The sequence below is a fragment of the Myxocyprinus asiaticus genome, chromosome 37 (genome assembly GCF_019703515.2).
Source record: "Myxocyprinus asiaticus isolate MX2 ecotype Aquarium Trade chromosome 37, UBuf_Myxa_2, whole genome shotgun sequence".
Classification (NCBI taxonomy): domain Eukaryota; kingdom Metazoa; phylum Chordata; class Actinopteri; order Cypriniformes; family Catostomidae; genus Myxocyprinus; species Myxocyprinus asiaticus.
In genome coordinates, this window is record NC_059380.1 from 34647977 (window position 1) to 34675382 (window position 27406).

Sequence of the window (27406 nt, forward strand, 5' to 3'; positions counted from 1 at the left end):
AAACACTAGCTAGACCTATGATGAATTAACACCAAATATCTGAACATTATAACATTGTTCATGAGAGTTGAGAATGTTAGAATATGATAAGGACACTTTTATCTCAAAACATCAAGGAGAGTTTGATTCATTATGATATGACCCTTTTAAGAGTGTGATTTCCAGTCTTATTGGGAAACTCAACCTATTTCAATACTGTCAGCAGTTAAGAACAATTCGCCCAGTAGACGCGAGTATCATCTCACAGCACACATCACTCTGATGTCATAAACACACTCCAGACAACACATGATCTGTAGAAACATCACTGTATACAGTCATGGACAAATGATTGCACACATCCAAACTGTAATGTTGCCAATTTTCAGGGTTGGGAGGGTTACTTTTGAAATGTATTCCACTACAGATTACAGAATACATACTGTAAAATGTCATTTGTAACGTATTCCATTAGATTACTCAAGGTCAGTAACGTATTCTAAATACTTTGGATTACTTCTTCAGCACTGGTAGATTTTTTCACTTGTTTTGACTATAAATCTCTGCCAGTACAGTAAGACAAAATACACATTCTCTGAAAACCTAAATATCTTATGCAGTGTTATTTCAAAAACAAGATCAATCAAATCGATCTTGTTTTAAGGATTTTTAGATATTTTTACAGGAAAACAATACAAAAATTATTATCAAGAATATGTTTTTTACCCTAATATCAAAGGTCTTACTAGTAAAAAAGAAATTATTATCCAACGTGAATTTTCTTGTTAAAAAAATATGATCGTGCCTGGTAACATGTGCATGTAAAATGGCTAGAAATTCTATTTCTTCTGCTCCAAACTTACTTCAAACTTTCTTCTCTGTCTGCTCGTATGAATGTAACACATCATAAGAAAGTGTTTCACCGCTGTTCAAATGCACTTTGGATCACATCATTTATATGTATAAATGTTTTCCATCTGAAAGGACTAAATATTATATGAAACAAATGACAATAAAATATAAAGTAATCTCATCAGTAATCAAAATACTTTTTGAATGTAACTGTATACTACTTATCAATGATTAAAACTGTAACTGTAGTGGAATACAGTTACTTATATTTTGTATTTTAAATACGTAATCCCATTACATGTATTCCGTTACTCCCCAACCCTGCCAATTTTACATCGATTATCTAAATCTGGTAAAGACATCCATCGAGCGTGGACAAGCATGTTACTTAAGAAAACAAATTAAAAAAACAGCGTGGACAAATGTGAAAACAGGTTCAGATTTCAAATATGATACTTTTTTTTTCAGGTAGTAATTTATTTAGTTGGGAAAACATTAATTTGTGATTTTGAATGCTGAGTCATATTGAGTTTAGCCCCAAGTTCAGCCATGAAACTCTATGTGGTAAGCTGATAGGTTTGAACTTGCTATCTGTTAGCCAACTGGCTTGCTCACATGTGACATGTTAAGCCAATCTAACATTTAAATTGCTCAGATTTGCAGATAAACTGGTTTCACTGCATCACGCTGGGAGAGTTTTCTCTGAAACCTACCTCCACCCCAGCTCCACATGTCTAGGTCTGCAACATGGTGATTGTTTGTATGTCTATTTGTGCAGCAGCATGCCCTACTTGCTCAATGCAGCATGTCTTGCTTTTGGTCAAATTGTGCAGCAGCAGCACATCCACATGCTTAGCTTAGTATGACTATTTTTTCTAGCAGTAGCTAGTTTCAGTACTTGCTCTGCAGCAGCAGCTTAGCGGATTTAGTCCGCCAAGACCAATATCCTATGAATATGTCATAACCACATTAACATGCTAAATCTTTAAAAAGTTTTCATGGCTGAACAGACCAGTTATGCTAAATGGGCTTTCTACTCTGTTAAAAAAACACGGTTTGGACCAGCTTAAATTTCAAGATGGTTGGTTTAGAGGTGGTTTGATGATTTAGCTGTGCAAAGCTAATCTGTTAATGGCACAAGATGTTTATTGATGGATAACCACAAAACATACATTATTCTGGTCAATAAGCAAAATAGGATTGGTTTAACTGGTCGTTTGTGCTGGTTACCAGCTGACAGTGCTTGATGATGGACCTAGAACCTTGGGCCCTTTCGGCGACGGGGTGGCCAGCAAAGATGTATGCCCAGGGATTTCATCTTTACCATAATCCGACCCTGCCAGCTGAACCATTTTAGCTGGTCAAGGCTGTCATTGTCAGTAGAAGAGGGAGGGGAAGAGGAAGACAGTACAACAAATTATTAGAAATTAGTTAATTCAAAGCTAAATAAATTAGTTAATAATAAAATGTGGATTTTCTTTGGCCATGACTGTAGGTGTGCTTAAAACTGATCCACGATCAGATCTATCGTCAAACTGCACTCTTCAACCCATGCAAATGTACAGAAAAACTGTCCTCAGATCAACATAGGAAATCACCGCAAACAACACAGCACATAGCGTTTCTCATTATTCTTACCCACTGAGAACACCTAGCACAAGGTTCAACACAAAAAATGAACCCAGAATGATCAGACTAACAAAGTAGATCCAAGGTGTCTCCCAGCCAATGGCATCATTTACCTACAGGGGCCCAAACAGGGTGGTTAACCCAGAAAGCGAGACTATCTACAGTATAACAGAGAGAAACTCCAAGAAGTTTAGTCCTGGGAGAGAGAGAAAACGGTGAAAATGGAGATCAGAGACTGTGGTTAGGAGAAAAGAAGAGCAGCTCACCCGCTCAACACACCCAGAACCAGGTTCAGGACGAAGAAAGAGCCGAAGATGACCAAACTGACAAAGTACACCCACGGCAGCTCCAAACCCATAGCATCATTCATCTGAGAGAAAGAGGAAGGGGAAGAGGAAGGTGGAAGGGGAAGAGAATGGGGAAGTGTAAAAGGAAGGTCAAAAGGAAGGGGAAGGGGATAAGGAAGAGAAAGGGGAAAGGGAAGAGGAAGCGAAAGGGTAAGAGGAAGAATAGGAAGTGGAAAAAAGAAAAAGGAAGAGAGAAATAGAAAACAATGAAAAAGTATGAAACAGAAAACTAATGAGGAAAAGTTCAAATATAGCCCTGCAGAAGATAGAAGATGAGTGATGGGACTATGAAAGACACTAACACACCATGAGTATCTTTTATACATTATATCAAAACAAATGTAAAAGATTTTAAGTTAAATACAAGTAAATACACACTATTACTTAGGTTACTGAATGACAAACTTCAAACAAGCAAACAATTTCACACACTTGTTTTGAACAATAAAACATCTATAAAGTAGTTTATTCATTCAGGTCACTGCAGAAAGTCTAATAAAATTTTTGTCAAAACATTAATTTGCTTTAAACTCACATAGTCTCACAAGGAAACTTCACTCAAGCAATGGTTAGGTTAGGTTTATACCACTGGAAAAACCAGTCCAGTTGCTTTGAAGTCAAATTATTCAAGGCTTTTAGGCTTAACTAACTGAATCATATGTTGCTGTAAATGTGTGGTATGGAGAACTGTAGGAAATTTATTCCAGAGGATAATGTGAGAGGTGGGTGTTTCTCAGCAGAGCGCAATGGTCAGTCACAGACCCTTGAATTCCTGCTTCAGAGTGTGGGCTGCTAGTTTGAGCATCTCACAGTCTCCTCAAAGCAGAAATGACTGTTGAGTACAACATCTGCATAAACAAAAACATGATTCCTTTGCGCAAACATATAATTATCAATTAAAGGAATATTCTGAGTTAAGCTCAATCGACAGTTTTTGTAGCATAAAACTGATTACCCCAAAAAATATTTTTGACTTGTGTAACGGTAGCCAGCTGATAAGAAATAGCTGTGCAGTGTGTTAAGCTCACTCTCCTGGCCTTAAGAGACATACTAGCAACAGAGGCTAGAGGCCATGGCTTTTCTAGCCTCCTTGCTAGCACGAATCCTGAATGGTGTGGGTCGAGAAGGACCGGTGACACTGGTGCCCAGATGGGAGTGAGGTTTAGTGGGCGGAGTACTGTAACTGGTCCTGCTCGACCCACTCCAAGCGGGATACTGTGTCAGCTGGCATGGGAGGTGGGCGTGCTAACAAGGAGGCTAAAGGCTACAGCCCCTAGCATCAGTCGCTATTGCGCCTCTTGAGGCCAGGGGAGTGATGTTTACACATACCGCACAGCTATCACGTACCAGCTGGCGCCTGTTACTCTTGACCCTCATTTTCTATTAAAAAAAAATAAATCTGGGAATACATTGATGCACTTACCATGAAAGTGAATGGGGTCCAACTTTCTTATGTTAAAATACTTTTTCAAAAGTATAGCCAAAAGACATAAACAATATGTGTGTAAAAATGATTTTAGTGTGACAAAATCGCTTACTAACCTTTCCTGTGTAAAGTTATAGTCAATTTTACAACTACATTGCCATGACAATGTAATGTCAACAATCCTAAAACCCTAAAATGACTGTAAAAATTACAATTTAAATAATTAATGAGTTTTAACAGAAGAATTAATGTAAGTGCTTTTATAAAACTATAAGCTTTTAAACCCTCTAAAAATTGGTCACATTCACTTCTGTTGTAAGTGCCTCACTGTAACCTCAATTTTTGCTTTTTTTAAGAAAAGGATGGATGAATCAAAATAAATGTTTTGCCTGTTACCATAGATGACTCTTATTGTGTTTATGTATGTTAGCTTGCTAACTACTAATGTGCATGTTTCATTATGCATGCTGTGTTATTATACTTGATCAAGCTGAGTATAAAAATACCATATTGTTCTAGCTAATATCTAGCTACTTTATTGTTCTACCATCCTAGCAACTTCCGTAGTCCACATTATAACAGTGGTAATCCTCCAAACACATTATAACATCCAAAGAAAACTAACACTTTACATGATCTTCTGACACGTTCCAACAGAAAGATGTTTTGGTGGTCCATGGATATTTGTTGCTAGAGTGATAACATGTTAACACTATGAGACTAAACTGAGCTAATAGTTAACTGTATACCAAAGTGTTTAGCATGCTAATTAGCATGTTAATACTCACCCAGTAAAGTACATCTGTCCAGCCCTCCATCGTAATGCACTGAAACACAGTTAGCATGGCAAACATGAAGTTGTCGAAGTTTGTGATGCCTCCATTGGGTCCATGCCAGCCCTCCTTGCATACTGTACCGTTAATGGGGCATGTGCGGCCATGACCGTTAACAGCGCACGGAGCTGGTTCGTCCTCTGCTATTAATTCTGCAGAGACAGGAGCAGAGATACAATATGAATAAATTACAACAGTACACTCTTGAAATATTGCAGAGCTGAGCATAACTAGAAAAACGTATTATTATTATAGATATATAATAGATATTTCCAGGTTTTCTATGACAGTGTAAACACTGATGCAAAGTTAAGAGTCAAAATTATGATATTCTGTCAAGATGGGGCTTCTAAAACTGGAGAAAAGCACCAGTAGATTTATATAAAATGATTTACAGGTTGACAAATAAACCAATATATATTTAATATTTAACAATATTAGTTGTATATTCAATCCAAGCACAAAAGTCACATACCTGTCCCTTTAAAGTAACAGGTAGCATGCATTTTTCCGATGAAAAGCTCAAGTCCGATGATGGCATAGATTATAATGACAAACAGAACCAGTAGAGCGATGTGAAGGAGAGGAACCATGGCTTTAATGATGGAGTTCAGCACCACTTGTAAACCTGCAGATACACAAGTATTCAAGCGCAAATGTACACTTGTCCACAGTGTTTTGAGTGCACTTAAGTCCAAACTTTTGCATCTATTTCCAATGCCAAACACACAGAGACAGACACACACTTATGTCTTCAGGGCATTAAGTTTGACAGCTTGTTCCGGGAGAACACTCCTAAGGGGCTGCAGTAAGGAATACTGCTCTTTTCCTGCCATATGGCTACATTCTGCGGCATCTCTCACCCCACATCCTCCCCTGTGTGGGGGTCCGGTGCTCTGGGGATTCAGTAGGGGACACTGTCAATATTTTTGTATTACATAATTTGCAATGCTGAATTGGAGTGGAAGGTGAGGGGTTTTTGTTTAGCAATGATCTGGCTTCCAACTACTTGTAACAGCAACATGAACTCCGATTGGTGGATCTCTCTTCAGAATTATGGGTTGTGTAGTTTTCACCTGCAATTCGGCTATTAATAAAATTTCTTAATGAATCTGAAATCAAACAAGTACTGTAGCTCTACGTAAGCATACATCATGGCTTAAAAACCTCATGGTAGGTCTGTCTTGAAAGGTTTCCTCTTGAATATGTTATTGTTCAAAATAAATTTCTCTATAGAGAAAATAAATGGGAAAACCGTTGTGCTCTTGTGCTTCTCACAATATTAGGAGATCTCTGGTTTTAAATAGGAGCAACCGCTAGTAACTTTAACATTTGTAACACCTAATTATGAAGCCAAGATGTGTGCTTTTACTCACTGGGCACTCCTGAGACCAGACGAAGCGGTCGCAGCACTCGAAAGGCTCTGAGGGCTTTGACATCAAAACCTCCAGGTTTTCCTCCATGGCCGTGCACAGGCGGGTGGGCTTTAGCAGCATCCTTCTCTCCATCTTTGGTCAAAACTTCCAAGACAACACTAAACAACCTGGAAAGCAACAAATGAATGGTAAACACTCTGAAGAACAACAATAGACAGTGACCAACATGAAAAATAACTATACTTTTACATTTTATTAAGTAAATGTAAGTGGTGCTTGCCTATGCATAAGTCACTGACACAATACAAGGGTACCGTGGGTGGTTATCGGGGCTTTGCTTTGCGGTTGCTAAGGTGTTCAGAGTGGTGGCTAGGACATTGCAAAGTGGTTTCTAATAGAGTTCCCAATGGTTACTAGAATGTTGCAAGGGCGTTGTTAGGGTGTTCTGGGTGGGTTCTTTATAGTTGCCTACAGCTCCAGTTCAAAAGTCTATGGTATTCTGGTACCTAGATCGAAAATCTTCAGTCTGATTACAAAGTGATGGTATACCTTTCCTTAACAACTGCCATGATCTTAGGGAACATTTATTTCTGCAGCACAAATTGTGCAGGTATTACACAAGGGGCCGTTTAGACCAAATGCATTCTTGTGTTAGCTAGACACAGCTCAAACTAGATGCAGCACAACAAATAGAACAGAATGCAGGTGTCTCGACCTTCAATGAATGTGCCAGAACATAAACAAGAACTCAATTTATCTGAACAAAATCCGAGGGATCATCTGCTGTATGTGCATTTGCAGAACACAGGAAATAAAGCATGTAAATGTGATGACACCAAATAATAAATAATATACAAAAGAATATTTTAATATATTTATTTTTAATTATTATTTAAAAATGAAAACTTTAATGTATCTTTTTATGAACATATAATATTAACACATATAATTATTTATTTTATTAGTTAATAATTATTTTATTGTTTTATTATTTTTTGTTTGGTTAATGATTACTATTATGTTTAATTATTTTACTGTATTAAGTTTTACTATAATTATAATTTTAAATGATTACTATGATTTGTAATCGAAGTATCAGATATGCTGACTACGAATGTGTTTTCATAATCACAAAACCTGTATAATAAAACCTTCAATAACCGACAATCTATCTGTAAGTATTCCTGGCTAATCTTTAACCACAGAGGGGTTACTGTGTGGGCACCAATGATCAAGAATGACAGCTTCATGAACAGAGCGACGGTAGATGAAGAGACATAGAGAGCGAGAGAGAGAGTGCGAGAGAGAGAGAGAGAGAGAGAGAGAGAGAGAGAGAGAGAGAGAGAGAGAGAGCCTTTTTGCATGAGGCGAACTGATCGAAATGTGACCTAGCTACCCAGTGGACTGTGTGTATGAGAGAGAGAGTGAGAGAGAGAGAGAAGGAGACAGAGAGAGAGAAATACAGAGGAATAAAGAGTATACACAGTGTGAGATGATCTAGAGTGAAGACTCAAACAGTAGGCTAACGACATGATTAGCAGTGAGAAGAATAGAAACGAAAACGACGAAATAGGACATGAAAATGTAAAAAGTGGAATAAGAAGATAGGGGCAGCAGAGCAGAATCATACAATTCAGCAAATAAATTAATCTTAAAATTAACTCTAATCTAAGACCAAGAAATGGCCCTTTGAAGACAATTAAAAAAGGAAGAGAAAGAAAAAGAATGAGAAATAGGAAGATGAAGTTGAACAGTAAAAACAAATAGGAAAATAAAGAGAAATAGAGACAAAAGGAAGAGAAAGAGGAAGTGGTAGAGGAAGAGAAATAGGAAAGTGAAGAGAAATAAAAAGAGGAGCAAATAGAAAGAGGAAGTAAAAACCAGAAGAGAACAAGAAACAGGAAGAGAAAGATGAAGTGGAAGATAAACAGGAAGATAAAGAGAAGTAAAAAGAGGAACAGAAAGAAAGAGAAACAGGAAGGGAACAAGAAAATGGAATGAGAACAAGAAATATGAAGAGGAAGTGGAAAAGGAAGAGAAACTGAAAGAGGAAGAGAAAGAGAAACAGAATGAGAATGAGAAAGAGGAAGCAGAAGAAAAAAGAATGATTTAATGACAAACTGAATTATATTTTTCATCTTTATCCTTATTGCTAAAGTGCTAGTCATTTAATTCTTGTCTAATAATTCATTCGTCCCTTATTGTTAAATTTCTTGATTGTCACTTTCTTAGTTTACCAGTTGTACATCCATCACTCAAAGCCAATTTTCACTTGCATCAAAGCAATTATGCCACTGATTCTGACGAAAGTCTATCCTCATCTCTGAACTCAAATGTTACTACTTAGCTGTAAGAAGTGTCTACAAACAATGCAAACTGCAGCTAAGCTTTGGAATGCTGGCGGATGAAACATACCCAATGACGACAATGACGAAATCCAGCATGTTCCATCCATTTCGGACATATGCATTCTGGTGCATCACCAAGCCATACGCTATAATCTTCAGGAAGGTTTCGATCGTGAAAATGATAAGGAAGGCATATTCAACTGTTTCCTGTGTGAGAGAGAAAGAAAATAATATATAAGATAAATGATGGTGGAAAGCACACAATGGTTTAAAAGCAACATTAGAAATTACGAAGATTACCCCACACTGCAAAAAATATTTTTATGACTCAGTTTTATTATCTTGTTTAAAAGTAAAACTATCTTAAAATCCTTAAAATAAGATATATTAACTTGAAGCTAAATGTACAGTGCATTCAGAAAGTTTTCAGACCCCTTCATTTTTTCACATTTTGTTATATTACAGCCTTATGCTAAAATGTTAAATTATTTATTTTTTTCCCATCAAACTACACTCCATACCCCATAATGACAAAGAAAAAAACAGATTTTTGATAACTTTGCAAATTTATTAAAAATAAAAAAATGAAATATCACACTGACATAAGTATTCAGACCATTTGCTATGACATTGAAATTTAGCTCAGGTGCATCCCATTTCTCTGGATCATCTTTGAGATGTTTCTACACTTTGACTGGAGTCCACCAGTGGCAAATTCAATTGATTGGACATGATTTGGAAAGGCACACACCCGTCTATATAAGGTCTCACAGCTGAAAATGCATATCAGAGCAAAAACCTAGCCATGAGGTCAAAGGAACTGCCTGCAGAGCTCAGAGACAGGATTGCGTCAAGGCACAGATCTGGGGAAGGCTACAAAAAAAATAAAAAATTCGGCTGCACTGAAGGTTCCCAAGAGCACAGTGGCCTCCATAATTCTTAAATGGAAAGGCTACAAAAAATGTTTTGGCTGCACTGAAGGTTCCCAAGAGTACAGTGGCCTCCATATTTTTTAAATGAAGAAGTTTGGAACAACCAGGACTCTTCCTAGAGCTAGCCGCCCGGCCAAACTGAGCAATCGGGGGAGAAGGGCCTTGGTAAGAGAGGTGACCAAGAACCCGATGGTCACTCTGGTTGAGCTCCAAAGATCGTGTGTGGAGATAGGAGAAACTTGCAGAAGGAAAATCATCACTGCAACACTCCACCGATCTGGGCTTTATGGCAGAGTGGCCAGATGGAGGCCTCTCCTCAGTGCAAGACACAAGAAGGCCTGCTTGGAATTTGCAAAAAAACACCTAAAGGACTCTCAAACTGTGAGAAACAAGATTATCTGGTCTGATGAAAGGAAGGTTTGGCCTCAATTCTAAGTGTCATGTCTGGAGGAAACCAGGCACCGCTCATCACCTATGCAATACCATACCAACGGTGAAGCATGGTGGTGGTAGCATCATGCTGTGGGAGTGTTTTTCAGTGGCAGGGACTGAGGGACTGGTCAGAGATGAAGGAAAGCTGAATGCAGCAAAATACAGAGATATCCTTAATGAAAACCTGGTCCAGAGCGCTCATGACCACAGACTGGGCCGAAGGTTCACCTTCCAACAGGACAATGACCCCAAGCACACAGCCAAGACATGCAAGAGTGGCTCCTTGAAACAACCACACCGTCTTTTTCCAGAGCAGCCTGTATTTCTCCTGAAGGTACCTGTGGGTTTTTCTTTGTATCCTGAACAATTCTTCTGGCAGTTGTGGCTGAAATCTTTCTTGGTCTACCTGACCTTGGCTTGGTATCAAGAGATCCCAAATTTTCCACTTCTTAGTAAGTGATTGAACAGTACTGACTGGCATTTTCAAGGTTTTAGATATCTTTTTATATCCTTTTCCTTATTTATAAAGTTCCATTACCTGTTACGCAGGTCTTTTGACAGTTCTTTTCTGCTCCCCATGGCTCAGTATCTAGCCTGCTCAGTGCATCCACATGAGAGCTAACAAACTCACTGATTATTTATACACAGACACTAACTGCATTTTAAAAAGCCACAGGTGTGGGAAATTAACCTTTAATTGCCATTTAAAACTGTGCGTGTCACCTTGTGTGTCTGTAACATGGCCAAACATTCAAGAGTATGTAAACTTTTGATCAGGGCCATTTGGGTGATTTCTGTTACCACTATGATTTAAAAAGGAGCCAAACAACTATGTGATAATAAATGGCTTCATTTGATCACTATCCTTAAATAAAATACTTTTTTTTTTTTTTGCATGATCAGTCATATTTTCAAAATCAATGCCAAAATTTCACAATTTCTGCCAGGGTATGCAAACGTTTGAGCACAACAGTATATAAAATATACAATAGATTGTATTGTGCTGTATTGACATTCAGACTGTCGGTTGATAGTCAGTTGCCAGTGTGTTGTTTAGAGAGAATATAATTTATGACAGTCCAGTGTGAGATTAATAAAGTGCAGTGCTGATGTATATTGATCGTGAGAGATCAAGAGTTCAAAAGCCTGATTGCTTGGGGGAAGAAGCTGTCATGGAGTCAGCTGGTGCGGGTCCTGATGCTGTGATACTGCCTGATGGTACCAGCGAGAGCAGCCCGTGGCTCGGGTGGCTGGAGTCTTTGATGATTCTTTGATGCTTTTTTCACACACCGCCTGGTATAGATGTCCTGGAGGGAGGGAAGCTCACCTCCGATGATATGTCTGGCAGTTCGCACCACCTTTTCAGGGCTTTGCGGTTGAGGGCGGTGCTGTTGCCATACCAGGCGGTGATGCAGCCAGTCAGGATGCTCTCTACAGTGCTGGTGTAGAACCATGTGAGGATGTGGCGGTTCATTCCAAACTTCCTCAGCCGTCTCAGGAAGAAGAGGCGCTGGTGAGCCTTCTTCACAATGGCCTCAGTGTGGACGAACCATGCGAGTTCCTCAGTGATGTGGACACGAGGAACTTGAAGCTGCTGACTCTCTCCACCGGTGCTCCATTGATGGTGATGGGGCTGTGTTCTCTGTCTTTTCTCCTGAAGTCCATCACAAGCTCCTTGGTCTTACTGATGTTGAGGGAGAGGTTAGCTCCTGACACCAGCGTGTCAGAGTGTGCACCTCCTCTCTGTAGGCTGTTTCATCATTGTCAGTGATCAGACCTACCACCGTCGTATCATCAGCAAACTTAATGATGGCATTGGAACTGTGTGTTGCCACACAGACATGTGTGTACAGGGAATACAGGAGTGAGCTGTGAACACAGCCCTGAAGGGCTCCAGTGTTGAGGGTCAGTGATGAGGAGATGTTGCTGCCCATTCTAACCACCTGACGTCTACCTGACAGGAAGTCCAGGATCCAGCTGCACAGCGAGCTGTTTAAGCCCAGAGCCCGGAGTTTCACATCAAGCTTGGAAGGCACTATGGTGTTGAATGCTGAGCTGTAGTCTACAAACAGCATTCTCACATATGTGTTCCTTTTTTCCAGGTGAGAGAGAGCAGTGTGTAGTGTAGATGCAATGGCATCATCAGTGAAGCGGTTGTTGAAGTATGCAAACTGCAGTGAGTCCAGAAAGGCAGGCAGCAGAGAGCAGATGTAATCTCTGATTAGTCTCTCAAAGCATTTCTGATGATGGGGGTCAGAGCAACAGGACGGCAGTCATTTAAGCAAGTGATTTTGGATTGCTTTGGTACAGGCACAATGGTGGACATTTTAAAGCGCGTGGGGACCACAGACGAGGAGAGGGAAAGGTTGAAAATGTCCATAAAAACACCAGCCAGTTGGTTCGCGCATGCTCTGATGACGTGGCCCGGAATGCCGTCTAGACCCGCGGCTTTACGGATATTCATCCGTTGGAAGGATCGGGTTACATCCGCTACAGAGATGGAGAATGAACTAACCTCTGTAGCTTCGGCCATGAGAGCTCACTCCGCGAGGGCGGTGTTATTTCCCTCGAAACGAGAATAAAATGTATTAAGCTCATCTGGAAGAGTTTTTATTCCCTCTGAAGTCCGTGATGATATTAATTCCCTGCCACATGCTTGGTGGTGTTGAACTGTCCTTCAATCTTGTCCCTGTACTGGCGTTTGGCTGCTCTGATAGTTTTGCGGAGGGCATAACTGGTTTGTTTATGCTCCTCCGCATTCCCGGAATTAAAAGCGGAGGTCCGCACATTAAGTGCCGCACGAACATCGCTATTAATCCATGGTTTCTGGTTGGGGTAGATCCATATTGTTTTGGTCGGCACCATGTCTTCTATGCACTTCCTGATGAAACATGTTACGGTATCAGCGTAGACCTTGATGTCGTCATCAGAGGCGGACCAGAACATCTCCCAGTCCGCATGATCAAAACAGTTTTGTAGCATAGAATCTGATTTGTCCGACCAGCACTAGATCGTTCTGAGGGCAGGTGCTTCCTGTTTCAGTTTCTGCCTGTGAGTGGGCAGAAGCAGAATGGAAGAGTGGTCCAATTTGCCAAATGGTGGGTGGGATTTGTAGCCATCCCAGAAAGGAGAGTAGCAATGGTCCAAAACCCATTCCCCTCGTGTGCTGAAACTGATGTGTTGGTAGTATTTCGGTGCTACTGACTTGAAGTTGGCTTTGTTAAAGTCCCCAGTCACAATGAACGCAGCCTTAGGGTGTGTGGTTTCCTGCTCACTTATACTTCCTTACAGTTCCTTGAGTGCCCGGTCTGTGTCGGCTTGTGGTGGGATGTACACAGCTGTGATAATGACCGCCGTGAATTCCCTCGGTAGCCAGAATGGTCGACACAGAAGCATGAGAAATTCCAGACCAGGAGAACAGAAAGACTTGATAGAATGTACGTTCCTCTGATCACACCAGGATTTGTTGATCATAAAACATACACCACCTCCTCAGCTTTTACCTGAGAGGTCTTTCACTCTGTCCGCTCGGTGCACTGAGAACCCCACGGGTTCGATGGCTGAGTTTGGAATCTCCACAGACATCCAAGTTTCTGTAAGGCAGATAATGCAGCAGTCCCTCGTCTCTCGTTGGAAAGAGATCCGTGCTCTCAGCTCGCAGAGCTTAGTGTCCAGAGACTGAACATTTGCCAGTAGAATGCTGGGTAGGGGGGGTTGATTTGTGCAACGTCTTAGTCTGACGAGAACGGCGGCTCTCCTTCCCCTTTTCCGGCTACGATTCCACGGCTGGGCTGCCCAGACAAAGGGCTCCGCTGTCGTGTTTGAAAACAGCGGGTCGGCATTGAGGTAATTAAAGTCTGGTTTTCGGTGTGCTATTGCAGAACCAATGTCCAAAAGTGTTTGTCTATCATAGACAATAAGGCAGACAACATCCAAGACAAAAATATAAGAATTGTAGACAAAACAAACAAAAAACTGTAATATTGGGTCGGAGCTCGCAACGCAGCAGCCATACTCGGTGCCATCTTGAGCATTCAATTTGCGGCTAGTTTGCATCAAATTTGTGGCAAGTTTGTCTGAACTTTTGATTTTTTTGTAAGGGATTATAATTAAACACTGAGAAAAGTCTTGCACAAACAACATTATGCATCCAGATCAGATCAAGTGAAATCCCGTTATAGGCTATGCCAGGGGTCGGCAACCTTTTTGACATGGACTGCCATTTTTTATTTTCCTGTTCAATGGCTGTGCCAATGCCTGTACCAAGTTCTAATGCTGGCTGAGGTTGTTTTACTTCTTTTTTCTTAAAGAATTTTGAATGTCCAGTTCAACTTTCTAATAAATCTCCTTACCAAGACAAGTGCACACCTACAAACCGTCTAAAGCAATGGAGGTAATTACATCCAAAAGATAATTTGCTGGATCATATATAACTTATCAATGTTCCAGTTTGCGGCTCTTGTCAGGAGTGAATGAACATAACAGGAGACATTGTTTGATGCACAACAAGCAGAATAGCAGTTCTAAAGGATTTTATTTTACTGCACGCATGAAAACTTAGTGCTAAGTACAAGGTAATAAAAACATTCTGGGCTTTTCCTAAAACATTCGGGGCTTAAGCCCGGTAAGCCCACCTCTAGCACCGCCCCTGGTTGGAACTACGGTTTCGGGAAAAAACAAATCGTTGAATTCTGTTGGTAACAATGGACCTTGGGGCCATAGTTGGCTAATGATGCTTTAAGGAAACACACCCCTGAAGAAGTTCAGGTTGCAAATAGAACTTTGTTACTGGTACACTGTTATACATGATTCCAGATTGTTTCTCATCCGGCAAAGTTTCAGAACTTGATATATGGAAAGCCAATGTTTTTTTTCCCTTTTATCATGGTGTTCAGACAATAATTCCATTAGTTAAATGCCAAACCATTTAAAAATCAAAGCACCATCCCGAAGAGGCTAATAAACTGCAGCAGTGAAACTCCATGCACATGACAATAGTAGCGTTCGTTGCCTCACGGAAAAGTGAACCTGACTAGGCAAAGCACATATTAAGTTTGGCACTTAAATTAGATGTTGCAGGCACTGATTATTTTTGTTTGAAATTAATGTGATTGATTTTATCATTTGAAGATCTTTATGAGTTGTGTTATTTAGGCTCACACCTCACATGACACATATCCACTGCAATAAACGTTTTTTCCCGACACCCAACGAGTAACTGAATAAACTTTCGTGAAATCTTGTGGTTAGCTGAATAGTGCAAATGGTTACCATGCACATCCTTACTTTGTACACAGTAAGAGAGGACAATTTAGTCTGGGAAACAAAATCTCTCAGTCATCTGAGAGCAAAATAATTCTTCAAATGAAAATGACTAATGATATGGAATAAACATGTTTAAAACAGATGGTTTACTAATAAAGATCACTCACACAAGCAGTGACTGAAACATACAGACCACATAATATCTGCAACATATTGTTGCACTGGCCCTGGAACCAGCTTATCCTATTAAATTCCAAATCAAAGAGTAGTAAAATCTAATTCCAAAACAATGTTTCTAGTTGACAAACATCTGTGGCAGCTAGATTGTGGTTCCCTTTTGGCACCCTCTCATCCCAGGCACCAAGGCACCTTGCCCTTCCTGTAGTTATGCCAGTGATGCAGTTAATACTTCTGCAGTACTAAACAGTACTAAAATATTTGATTTCACATTTAGCATAGCCCATTGCATTCCTCACACAAATAAATTAAAATAAAATTATGCTGATTCATTCATTCAGCAAAGTAGCTGGCTAGCTAACAATTAAAACAGGAAAATAGTCACATTCACCTTCATAATTGAAGAAATATGCATCATAAAAAATTTGTACTGGTACCTCTTTTCAACTTTTTTCCCCCTGTAATTTAAATGTTTTCAATAATCCAGGGGATGTTTCCAAAAATATATATATATATTTTTTTACAGTTTTATTTTATTTACTCTGCCAAATGATTTCAGAAAACTTTAATCAAACCCTGTAAAAAGGGTCAATTTACAGATAATCCCAAAATGGCCTGGCCAACTTCTTCAACTTCAAGCAATTTTGGGCAATTTCATATCCCAGGGTTCATATCCCAACAAACTTTTTGTTATATGATGGTCTAATTAAAACTGAATCTGAAACTTTTTATCAGGCCTTCATCATTTGAATTTGTTACTTTTCAAATGCATTTTATGAAGAGATTTAATTGTTTAAGCCTCCCAGAACCAGGCTTTCAATATTAAATTATGAAAATCCAGTATAAAAATATAAATTATAACACGTTTTAAACTATGATAATATAAACAAAGAGTGAAATACACATAAACCATATCAATATTTATTCTGTGAAAATTATTCTATAATTTAAAAAAAAAATGTATGACTGTTGTGATGGCATTTCTACCACACTAAACAATTTTGCCCCTAATAATGTTTTTCAAAAGTTAGTGTACCTGTTATCCAAGTCGACATAATTGTCAGTGAAGAGCATGCTTAAATAATGTTAAAGGTGCACTCCCCATAAAAAATTGTAATAATTTACCACGAAAGAAATGAAGTGTAATTTTGAAACAAATGTATAAAATCATGACCACACACATGAGATGAGGACTGCCATTTTAGAATCACATGACCAGCTGAATACTACTCACATAATCTCAGTGACCGTCTTGTTATTGGACACTTTCACTCTTGGATTAAATTAATCATGGCTGTTTGTGAATAGTGAATTTCTACAATGGCAACTGTAACTGAAAACTATTGATTTTGAATGATGCTGTTTCGACACCACTCGGTGTCACTGTAAGTCCAAGATGACACAAACAAAAAGTTACTGAGTGCACCTTTAAATATAACAGTTATGTTGGAAAAAAACAAAGAAAAATCAAGGTAAATATCACTTGTGAGCAGAATATTTTTATTGGCCGTCATTTCCAATCAAGCTGTGAAAATAGTGTAAAAAAGTGTGTATATAGGACACAAAAATGCTATGAAATTAGCCTTAGCAAGACAAAGGAGTTGGTCATTTATTTTAAAAAAAATTAAAATGTCATTTCCATCACAGTCATTCCACAACGGAATTCTGTTAAACAATACAGAATTTAAGATGTGCTGGAAATGATATTGTGTTAGGAATTTTCCTCACTTTCAGAAACAAATTGACAAAAATTACATAAATGTCTTATATGCCTGTAAATACACTGTTGGACATTATTAGTAGCCAAATGAACTAAAACTAGTGAGAAAAAATAAGTTTCTTTTCTAAGTTATATTTCTCTATAAGTTTACAGTGCAACAAGTGCCAGAAATTAAAGAAACGCATAGAGTACATACAGTACATTGGCAAACACACACATAAACAAGCATAAATACCAACATTGAGATATATAAAAATGGACATTGTCCATTTTTGAGATCAACCCTTTATATCAGTGGTTCTCAACTAGGGGGACGGGACCCACTAGGGGGCCTCAGCACACTTCCAAAGGGGCCTCAAGTTGACTTAAAATGTATTTAAAATAAGAAATATTAAAATAATTAAAATAATTCAACTTAATTAAAATGCTAAAAAACACTTTAAGATGTATGCCTACAAATTTCTGACTCTTTCTGAAACTTCTAGAATTAAAAATGATCCATGATTAATTATTTTACACATCTAGTTTCGGGTGAAGGGGCCTTCAAATATTGTCTTGGACAGTGGGGGGCCTTGGAGTCAAAAAAGGTTGAGAACCACTGCTTTATATCTAAATACCTGAAAACTTAACACATCCCCATATTGATTTCCCCACTATTTCAATTTCTTTGTATCTAAGCAATATGTATTTGCAAATACCAGTATGGTGTAACTTAAATGGCAAGCTTGTTTTCATTCATATTTAAAGCATAAATGTATGCAGCTCAGTCATGGCAGCGGAGAATGTGTTATGTTTTCAGTGCACTGACAGTGTTTGACAGCCATTTAACTTGTCAAATACCACCTTTTACACAAAAACACACAAACACTAACTCAAGCTTTCCACTTTATGTGTGTGTGACAGCTGTGCATAGGCTGCACAATGAAAGAGGTTAGTTGGCATGTGTGCATGTGTGTTTAAGTGTAAGGACATTTGGGAAGCTTTTATACGCTGTGGGCCGCGTTTTGCCAACAATTTATAGACGGCTGAATGCAGCACTTAGCCTTGTGCAAGAGAGATTTAGTTTTTTGTTACTGCAGTAAAAGAGTAACCCAGGAGCACTGATATTGCTGCTGGAGAGAGGGAGTGATAGTACAAGTGACAGCATTGGAGAGAGGTCACTACAATGAAATTAGATATATTCAGGATGTCAAATGACACAGAAAACCTCATGATAGCACTTGCTGTAAATGTAATGTATTAAAAGTACATATTTGTAGCATTTCTTTCTCCTTGACTAAGCCTGGGTGTGCAAGCTACCAAACAATTGCTACCTAACAAGCAGCTTGCGACCTCCTGATAATTTTTAAACAAGTCTAAAATATTTGGCCACTGTCAGCTTGAATTCGTGATGTGTGTGTGATTGAACGAGCCGATTCTGCGATCTACGTGAAGTTGACCAATCAGGAGAAGGCGTTACAACTAGCACAATCTATGTAAACTGACTGTTCATGAAGATTTTACACATTTCGAATGAGAAGGATTCTACCGAAATGTCATACTGTTCTCTGATCTTCAAACAAATACTTTGCCATACTTGGAGGTTGCGCTTGAAAAAAAATCTTTATCACTCTGACGGACCGAGTTGTAGAATTTCTGTCATTGTCTAATTTTTATCGGTCTATTCTAGGGATACATTCAGAGGCATGTAGCACCCATCATATAATGGTATATACTGTACACAATAGTGGATATATGATAGATTTTTTTGATTCCCCAACACAAGTCTGGTAAAACCAAGAAATTCTAGGGTGAAAGTTCTACCTGTCATTTAACCGCTGTGCTAAAGCAAGATTTTAAAACTTTGCCAGCTTCGCACGGCTTTAAATCGTATTCATATGTATAAAAATACCTGATGGATCTACTTCAGTATACAGATATCAACAGGCAGTGACACAGATGAGAAGCAAGCACATCTGAAGCGCAATTATTCAGATTTTGGTGCATGTAACCTAACAGTCAAGGTTAAATGCACCAAAACCATAATTTAAGATTTAAGTATACAGTATTTACATCCATTTCAAGTCCTAAAGGGGGCAATAGAGATATCTTCAAATGTCTGTACAATTAAACTACATGGATTACTATTCAGGTAGCTAAAGTAACTTAATTTATCGACAGTTTAATTTGCTCAGCAAGATTAACTTTACAATTTGCTCCACCATGACAGTAATTGACCTAAAAGGGAAATTGACCATAAAAGAAGACAGTTTCAGCTTATTTCAGATAAATGTCAGAGTTACAGATTACATTCTGCCATATTTTGGAACACATGACCTCTGTTATGACTGGCTAACCTCTGCGAACCAGCATCATTGTTGTTTATCAGGGTGGATTGAGAGGATGAAGAGTGCAACAGTCTGGTTCCGAAATAAAATTCCTATTAATTTCTCTCTATTTTTTAATCGATTTTTTTTATTTTTTATGATAACTTAGGAACCTTTAAGACAGACCTACCATGACCTCTGAGGTTGTTAATCGATGGTATACAATTCTGCCCAAGCCAATAGTCCGTGTTTTTTCAACTTAATTTAAAAAAAATTGTGTTTAATAACTGAAATCCTGCTGAAGAACTACACTACCCATGATCCTCAAGAAAGATCCACCACCTATCAGAACATCAAGGAAAACAAACCCACTCCAATGATGCACTGCGAATGATGCAATCCAGTCTGAATATTTTGCAAAAAACTTTAAAAATAGATACTTAAAAATTTTTTTAACTTTAAATCGATGGTTTTATATATTTCTGTAATTTTTGATTACATCATTTACAATGCTTCACGGGACTGCAGTTCATTTCCTTTTTAAAAACGTTAAGTACACATTTTTGTACCTTGGTATTTTTGTCAGAAATGTAAAAACTTTTTTTGCTTTAAATAAAAGTTTTCAATATTGTGATTCACATAAGAGCTATACAGTTTGGTAAAGATTTTATGAAATCCTTTTTGAAAAATGTGTGGGGAAAATTCTTCAGGAACCAAGACGACTGAAAAAGTGGGCGGGCACTGTTGCATTCTATAGGCACTAAGGACTTTTAAAAATTACTTCAAACAGATTGCACTTTAAAAAAAAAAAAAAAAAAGAGCAGATTAAATATTTTACACATCTTGTTAATTTGCATGAATTTTCAAGGCCTCAAAATCACAATTGAAAAATTCCCTGAAATTTCCAGGTTTTCCAAGACTTTAAAGAGCAAAGAAATCCTGTTTTCCATTGGGCTGGGAATCGATACAAATTTGTATACATTTTTTAACTAAAGTGATTAATTGCGATTAAATTATGATGCATGATACATTACAACAAACATTTAAAAAATCGTAACTATTTTTACTTATACTTGCTCTCAAAGAACTCGTAAGAAGTTGGTTAGTCATCATTTATTTTTATTAAAATAAATAAATATGTACATGTTCAAATTTTTTTATTTTTTTTTTGCAGATAGTTCATTAGACACATTTTTACAGGTAGTAATCTTTGATACAAGTATGTCTATACATGCCATAAAATCAGTGGACATGATGTTATTAAAAGCTGAGCAAAATCTTCTGCCGTTTTACAGTGGACTTTGTTTAATAACAGGATCAAATGGGCAGATTCAATTCATATCAAACTTTACTGACAAGATAAACTTAAGTGTACATTGCTAATACACTGTTAGACACTATATATACAGATATAAAAAATATAGAATGCAGAAGTTTAATTTGCTGATGTTTAAAATCTCAAATCTATTATTTTCTCTGGCTGCCGTTCAGTCTCTACAAGTATACCTGCTGCAGGTTGCTGAACGGACACGTCCTTCAGTCTCTATCACGCGCCCCACACGCGGGGTCTCTCTTTCGCAGTTCCGCTTTTGAAACTGGTTCAGATGACAGTAGTTGCTCATTTACAGGCAATGCAAAGAGATACAGCAGCTTGCATGCCTGGTTCACGTGAAGTCTCCATTCTCACAGTAAATCCACTCCCGTGTTTATTATGCCCGAAACAGTCATGTCAAGTGTGTACCTCCTGAAAATGTATATATGCCAGTTAGCCACAGAAGTGGGGAAAAAAAGAGTGAAGTTTTGTCCACTGTACAAAGATGTCTCTGTTTGTTCCAGGCAGGCAGCAGATGCCATAACCCCACCCCCACCCTAATCCTAACCTTATGGAGCCAGTAAGGCAGAGCAGCCTACAAGGAACAACTCGAGACACCTTTCTCCCATCTCGCGATGGCTCAGGAGGGGGGGGAAATGGATTCTGCATTAATTGCATTTTTTTTTTTTTTGCTTTTACTGTTAAACAAAAACTATTAATCACAGAAAAGAAGACGTTACATTTCCAAGCCCTAGTTTTCCATGATACAGTATGTCCCCTTTAAATTTGGAGCTTTGCAAACTTAACAGCCTCTAACACCTCATATTGCGCAAATAAACAACACTAAAACTAATTTACATATCAAATAGACAAAGTAGAACAAGAGAGCTTCATTAAGGGATACGTGTGGCTAAGGACAAAGTAAAACAGCATTCCAAGTACAATACCCTTCCACTTAATTCATCTGTCAGCAGAGTGTGAGGAGAGAGAGAGAGAGAGAGAGAGAGAGAGAGAGGCCTGTGGGGCAATCCATAAATATCTCTTGACTCATCTCTGCTTACTTATGCTCTAAAGACTAACTGTACATATCCCTTTCTCTCTCTCTCACACACACATACACACAAACACACACACACCATCATTAACTTGTTTACTAAAACAAAAACATTTCACAACCACACATGCCCTATTATTCCATTAAAACATGCAGATAATCAACAGCTCAGCTGCCCTTTTATGTTAATTATGCCTGTTTTAATTATTTGTGTCATGATACATTTTTGTCTTAATATCTGTTATTGTTAAAAGCAAACTAATATTCTATAAAATCCATCAGCTTTCAAAACTGATTTGGCATACCATTTGAATCAAATGCAGGTCTTATGCATCCAAAGGACGATTTCTCAATACCTGACCTCTTAATACATTAATACAATGACCTCAGTGTCCTACTGTATCCACATTATATATTATTAAAGAAATAGTTAACCCAAAAATGAGAACTCTGTCATCATGTACTCAGCCTCATGATGTTTTTATATCCATATGTTTTCCTTTAAAAAAAAAAAAAAAAAAAAAAGTTGTATGGGTTTGGAACAACATGAGAGTGAATAAAATGTTTGGGTGAACAATTCCTTTACACTGTAGGCTAACCTCAGCCCTAATGCAAATCCACTCTGTATATTACAGTATAATCAATACAACAGAGCGGAAATGCCGAACTGATTCATTGTGTGCAGAGGTGACTTTCAATGGATTTGACTCAGAGTCTGACTATTTGAATGAATAAAGTCGATCCGGAAGTGCATGATGGAATGATGCATATTGAACTGATTCACAGAAAAGTGATTAATTCATTGCAAAATGTTGCCATACACTCCAAAATTCCATCTAAACGGAATCATTTATAAATGCAAATCCATGGAGAAGGCAAATTTGATTTCGGTTTGGTTCCATTTATTGTTTTGAATCATTCTAATATCGTTAAATACATAAGGGATAATCCACGGCTAGGTGTGCATTAAACAATTTTAAATGCACGACATGGAGGCGAAGAACCACCCGACGTGAAGCGAAGTGCATTTAAAATCGTTTAACGATTAGTGGATTATCCCGCTTATACTATGGTCACTTCCCAGAATTGATTAGTTACAGCTGTCATACATTTTTTGCACCACAAATTCTGACTGGAAAAACAAAAATATAACTTTATATAAGTGTCGTTAGATCTCCAGCTCTGCCTACTGAGACCACACACTTGGTCAAAACTGTTAATTTAAATGCACAATACAGAAATAATAATATCCACAGAATGTAGAGGAGTTGGCACTCTAGAGAAAATGTATTATTTAATTTTTATTCATTGTCATTTTCACATACAGTACTGTGCAAAAGTCTTAGGCACATAAGATGTTTCATAAAAGCATTTGTCTTAAGATGGTCATTTATATCTTTAGCTTTAGTGTGTCAATAGGAAATATAAATGTTAGACTCACAAACATTACTTTTGCAAATAGAAAAGATTAGAATAGAAGAACAGGGAGCCCTGCAACAGATGTCATGGCCCCCACAAAGCCCCCCCACTGAACATCGTGTCAGTCTGAGATTACATAAAGAGACAGAAGCAATTGAGAGAGCCTAAATAGATAGAACAACTGCGGCAAATTCTCCAAGAAGCTTGGAACATCCTATATGTCAACAACCAATAAAAACTGTGTCCAGGTGTACGTAGGAGAATTGGGGCTGTTTTAAAGGCAAAGGTGGTCACACCGAATATTGATTTGGCTTTTTTATGTTTACTGGTCTTTGTATGACATTAAGTGATAAATGAAAACTATTTATGACATTATTTTTGAAGACATCCTCACTATGCAACATTTTTCACAAGTGCCTAAAACTTTTGCAGAGTACTGTAAATGTGGAAAAACCGACGTTACGTGACAGTAACAGTATAAGTAGCACTTACTGTATGATAAGGTGAAAATCATTCAAAACATTCTGGAACCTGCAGATTTTGACCTCTGAGACATCGGTATGTTATCCATCAAGGCTGCATGATTGACTGACTTAAGAATGAAATTGCAATTTGTCCATGAACGGTAGTGCTCACCGCATAATGCTGCGTGCATTTTGTGAACAAACAGTGCTTCTCCTTCAGCGTTTGAATCAGAGATTTTTGAGTGCAGCGGGCCTCTAGTGGCTATAGGCGGCACTTAAGCACATAACATACACATTACAGTTTAAATCGTCTTGCATCGCCTTGCTGGACAGCGAAAGACGCATTTAATAGGTCCTGATTTCCTTCTCTCACCCTCTGTGCAAAACAAGCTGAATTACATTATAATCGCTATGCTGTTCAAAGTGGTTAGGAAATGTTTTCAGTTGCTATCGCTCACTCTGCTTGCTCTGTAATGTTATGTTGCTAGGATTACAAACAGCGCATTAATATCGAACGGTGATTAAAACTGACCGGAACTACCTGTGCATTCAACGGTTTGAACCGCACGCATTCCAGCCAATCAGAATAGAGTATTTGAACAGACCATGATATAAAGTATTTTATTTTACATTATCATTTAACTGTATGGTTTAAAATGAAGCTTGAAGATGTACGCATGCAAGCAGGCACATTTGTGCATGTGGTGAAAAGCTGCAGTGACATGAGTCATTGTGACAACATCACAAAACATCACAAAGTCCTCTGCTCGACGTCGACACATAACAGGACATGCACTGCTACAAAATGTTTCTTGCTACAAAATAGCAATAATAATAACCTCTGTTATAAAAAATTATTTGAAGAACATTTGCTATGGCTCACAAAATGAAAGTTAAATAATTTTATAAAAAAAATGTGAGTGCTGTTCAAAACATGCTACCACGAGGTAAGGATGTTGTGGGTGGTTGCCAGGGCATTGCTATGAAGTTGCTAGGGTGTTCTAGGCGGTTACTAGGTGTTTCGTTACTGGCCCAAGTTTCCTTGGGTGCATCTCAATCAGATCCCTAGTTCAGTAGTCAGGGCACTGATCAGTGAGACGGACATTTCTAGGGTTGTCTCAAATCACAAAATCGTTCCAGTGCACTGAAATATTCGCACCCTAAAAAAAATCTCACAACGTACCATAAAAACCAGGAAGCATCATTGCTCACTATTTTCCCTTACTGGAAACATCGTCATTAGATGACGAGCACAAGTGTAAATATATGATGTCAAAGCCTTATTTTCTCTTTAAAAGAGATGTTGCTTGTAATGTCTTTCATCCATAATTTCAGTGAAAGGGAAACAATCTACTAAATATTAATCTTGTTAAATGAAGGTTTAAAATACACTCCTTTATCTTTTTATTTCTTTATTTATGAGATTTATCTGTTATAACACTGTACCTTTGAATAATGAACAATAGTGTAATGTTGTTGATTAAAAACAGCTGCGCTTGAATGTTTTAGGTCGTTATTGTGTCGCAGGTGATTGAGTCATAAGTGTTCCAATGTTCAGTGGATGAACCCCCTTGCCAGTGCCCGAATTCGTGTTCATGATATCCTGATTCATGACATAGGGAGCTAGGGAGCTGATTGAGACACACCTTATCAGTATTTGCATCTTGAATTCCAGCAGAAATTTCTAAACATCCTTAAAACACATCCCTGATCTCATAAAAATTATGTGACCATCATAAGCACTGTGTAAGGAACATGGCGAAATGTAAGTGTTTATGAAGTGATAATCTGCCGTTTTACTTGTGATTTGTGTGAAAGGGAATCAAAGTCATTATAGATGTAGTGCCTCTAGTGTTCATCTCACCAGGAAACTGCTGTACAACAAGCCATGTAAAAATCCTTTTGCAAAACGTTAAATATAGTAATGTGATAGTGATACTTGCCTTAAAGGTGCACTCAGTAATTTTTTCCCCATTAAAAAAGATTTACTCCTAAAGAAATGAATTGTAATTCTGAAACATATGTATACAATCATGACCACTCACATGAGATGAGGACTCTAGTAATATCAGTGACCTTACTGCCCTCATGGGTGCTGCTATGTTAGAATCACATGACCAGCTGAATACTGATATCTTGCTTAATCTCAGTAACCATCATGTTATTGGACACTTCCACTCTTGGATTAAATTAATCATGGCTGATTGTAAATAGTGAATGACTACAATGGCATCTGTAACTGACATCTATTGCTTTTGAATGATGCCGCATCCACACCACTAAGTGTCACTATAAGTCCAAGATGACAAAAAGTACACTTTTTACAAAGGCCACAAATTATGAAATTGTCAATACTAAATCCAGTTTAGTTGTAATGTATATGTTCACTGGGGTTTTGATGTAATTTGACTGTCGTGACAATACTGAAGCTTGGTGTTTGTGAGCGACAGGAAGATGCATTAGATTACCTCCTCCACTTCTCTCTCTCTCTTTTGTCTGTGAAGATCAATCAGTATTTACCAAGAAAGCTGGAGGGAGTGGAGATCACTTAGTGGAGTTGCCCCTCAACAAACCTCCCACAGAGTGAGTGAGTGAGTGAGTGAGTGAGTGTGTGTGTGTGCGTGTGTGTGTGTGTGTGTCTATTTGTGTGGGCTTGTAGAAAAAAGAGTGACAAACGACCGTGTCCCATCACACATTAAAAAATGTTTTCTTACAAGAACTGATAAAGATGCAGAAACACAAATAGAAAAAAAGAAAAGCCGATTACAAATGCTTTATAGAACAAAAGTGTGTATGATGGTTTTTCTAATGATCTTGCAATGCTAAACTTTGAATGCATAAAGAAAGCTAGTTGAATGCAGCATCCTCTCCACCTCCTCTCTCTCTCAGTCTTACGGTCCTGAACCTCACTCATTCAGTAACCCAGCAACAAACTCCATTTCACATTATGCAGTGCTGCTCAGAATCAGGTGGTCCTTAGGCCGTTGTTACACCCCTGACCACCAAGAGGCAGTGTGTGGGGGCGGACTGGGGCAGAGCAAAGGGACATGCAATAAAGTGTACTTTTTCTGAAGAAAGAAAGACTAAATGATGATGAAAGCCAAAATAATAAATAGCATGGACCAATATTAGTAATCCATTATTTTAAATGGGGGGAGGGGATTTGCAATTGAACATTTTGGAGCAAAACTACAGGTAAAAAAATAAATAATAATAATAATTTCGGAGAGACTTGGAATGTAGCATTTTAGCATTCAGCTATATCTGCTACATTGCTGCTGCAGAGCAAGTACGAAGACTTGCTACTGCTAAAACATACACAGACATACTGAGTTAAAGGAATAGTTCACCCAAAAATGAAAATTTGCTGATAATTTACTCACACTCAGGCCATCCAAGATGTATCTGAGTTTCCTTCTACATCAAAACAGAATTTAAAATGTTTAGGATTTCATTTCAGGCCTCCTCCTTTAAACAATGCAAGTGAATGTACTCCATGTTTTGACTGTCCAAAATGCATATTTAGGGTGCATCA

General features: G+C 38.2%; 1 protein-coding gene across 1 annotated transcript in view; it reads right to left on the reverse strand.

The window, feature by feature from the left end:
- The window catches only part of cacna1da (calcium channel, voltage-dependent, L type, alpha 1D subunit, a), a 146118-nt gene that overhangs the window by 90004 nt on the left and 28708 nt on the right, over positions 1–27406 (reverse strand). The window contains exons 4-8 of the mRNA XM_051675488.1: positions 8858–8997; positions 6443–6609; positions 5542–5694; positions 5022–5218; positions 2727–2830 (exon numbers count right to left, since the gene is read on the reverse strand). Of these exons, the coding sequence (XP_051531448.1) occupies positions 2727–2830; positions 5022–5218; positions 5542–5694; positions 6443–6609; positions 8858–8997 (761 nt within the window). The remainder of the gene's footprint in view (positions 1–2726; positions 2831–5021; positions 5219–5541; positions 5695–6442; positions 6610–8857; positions 8998–27406) is intronic.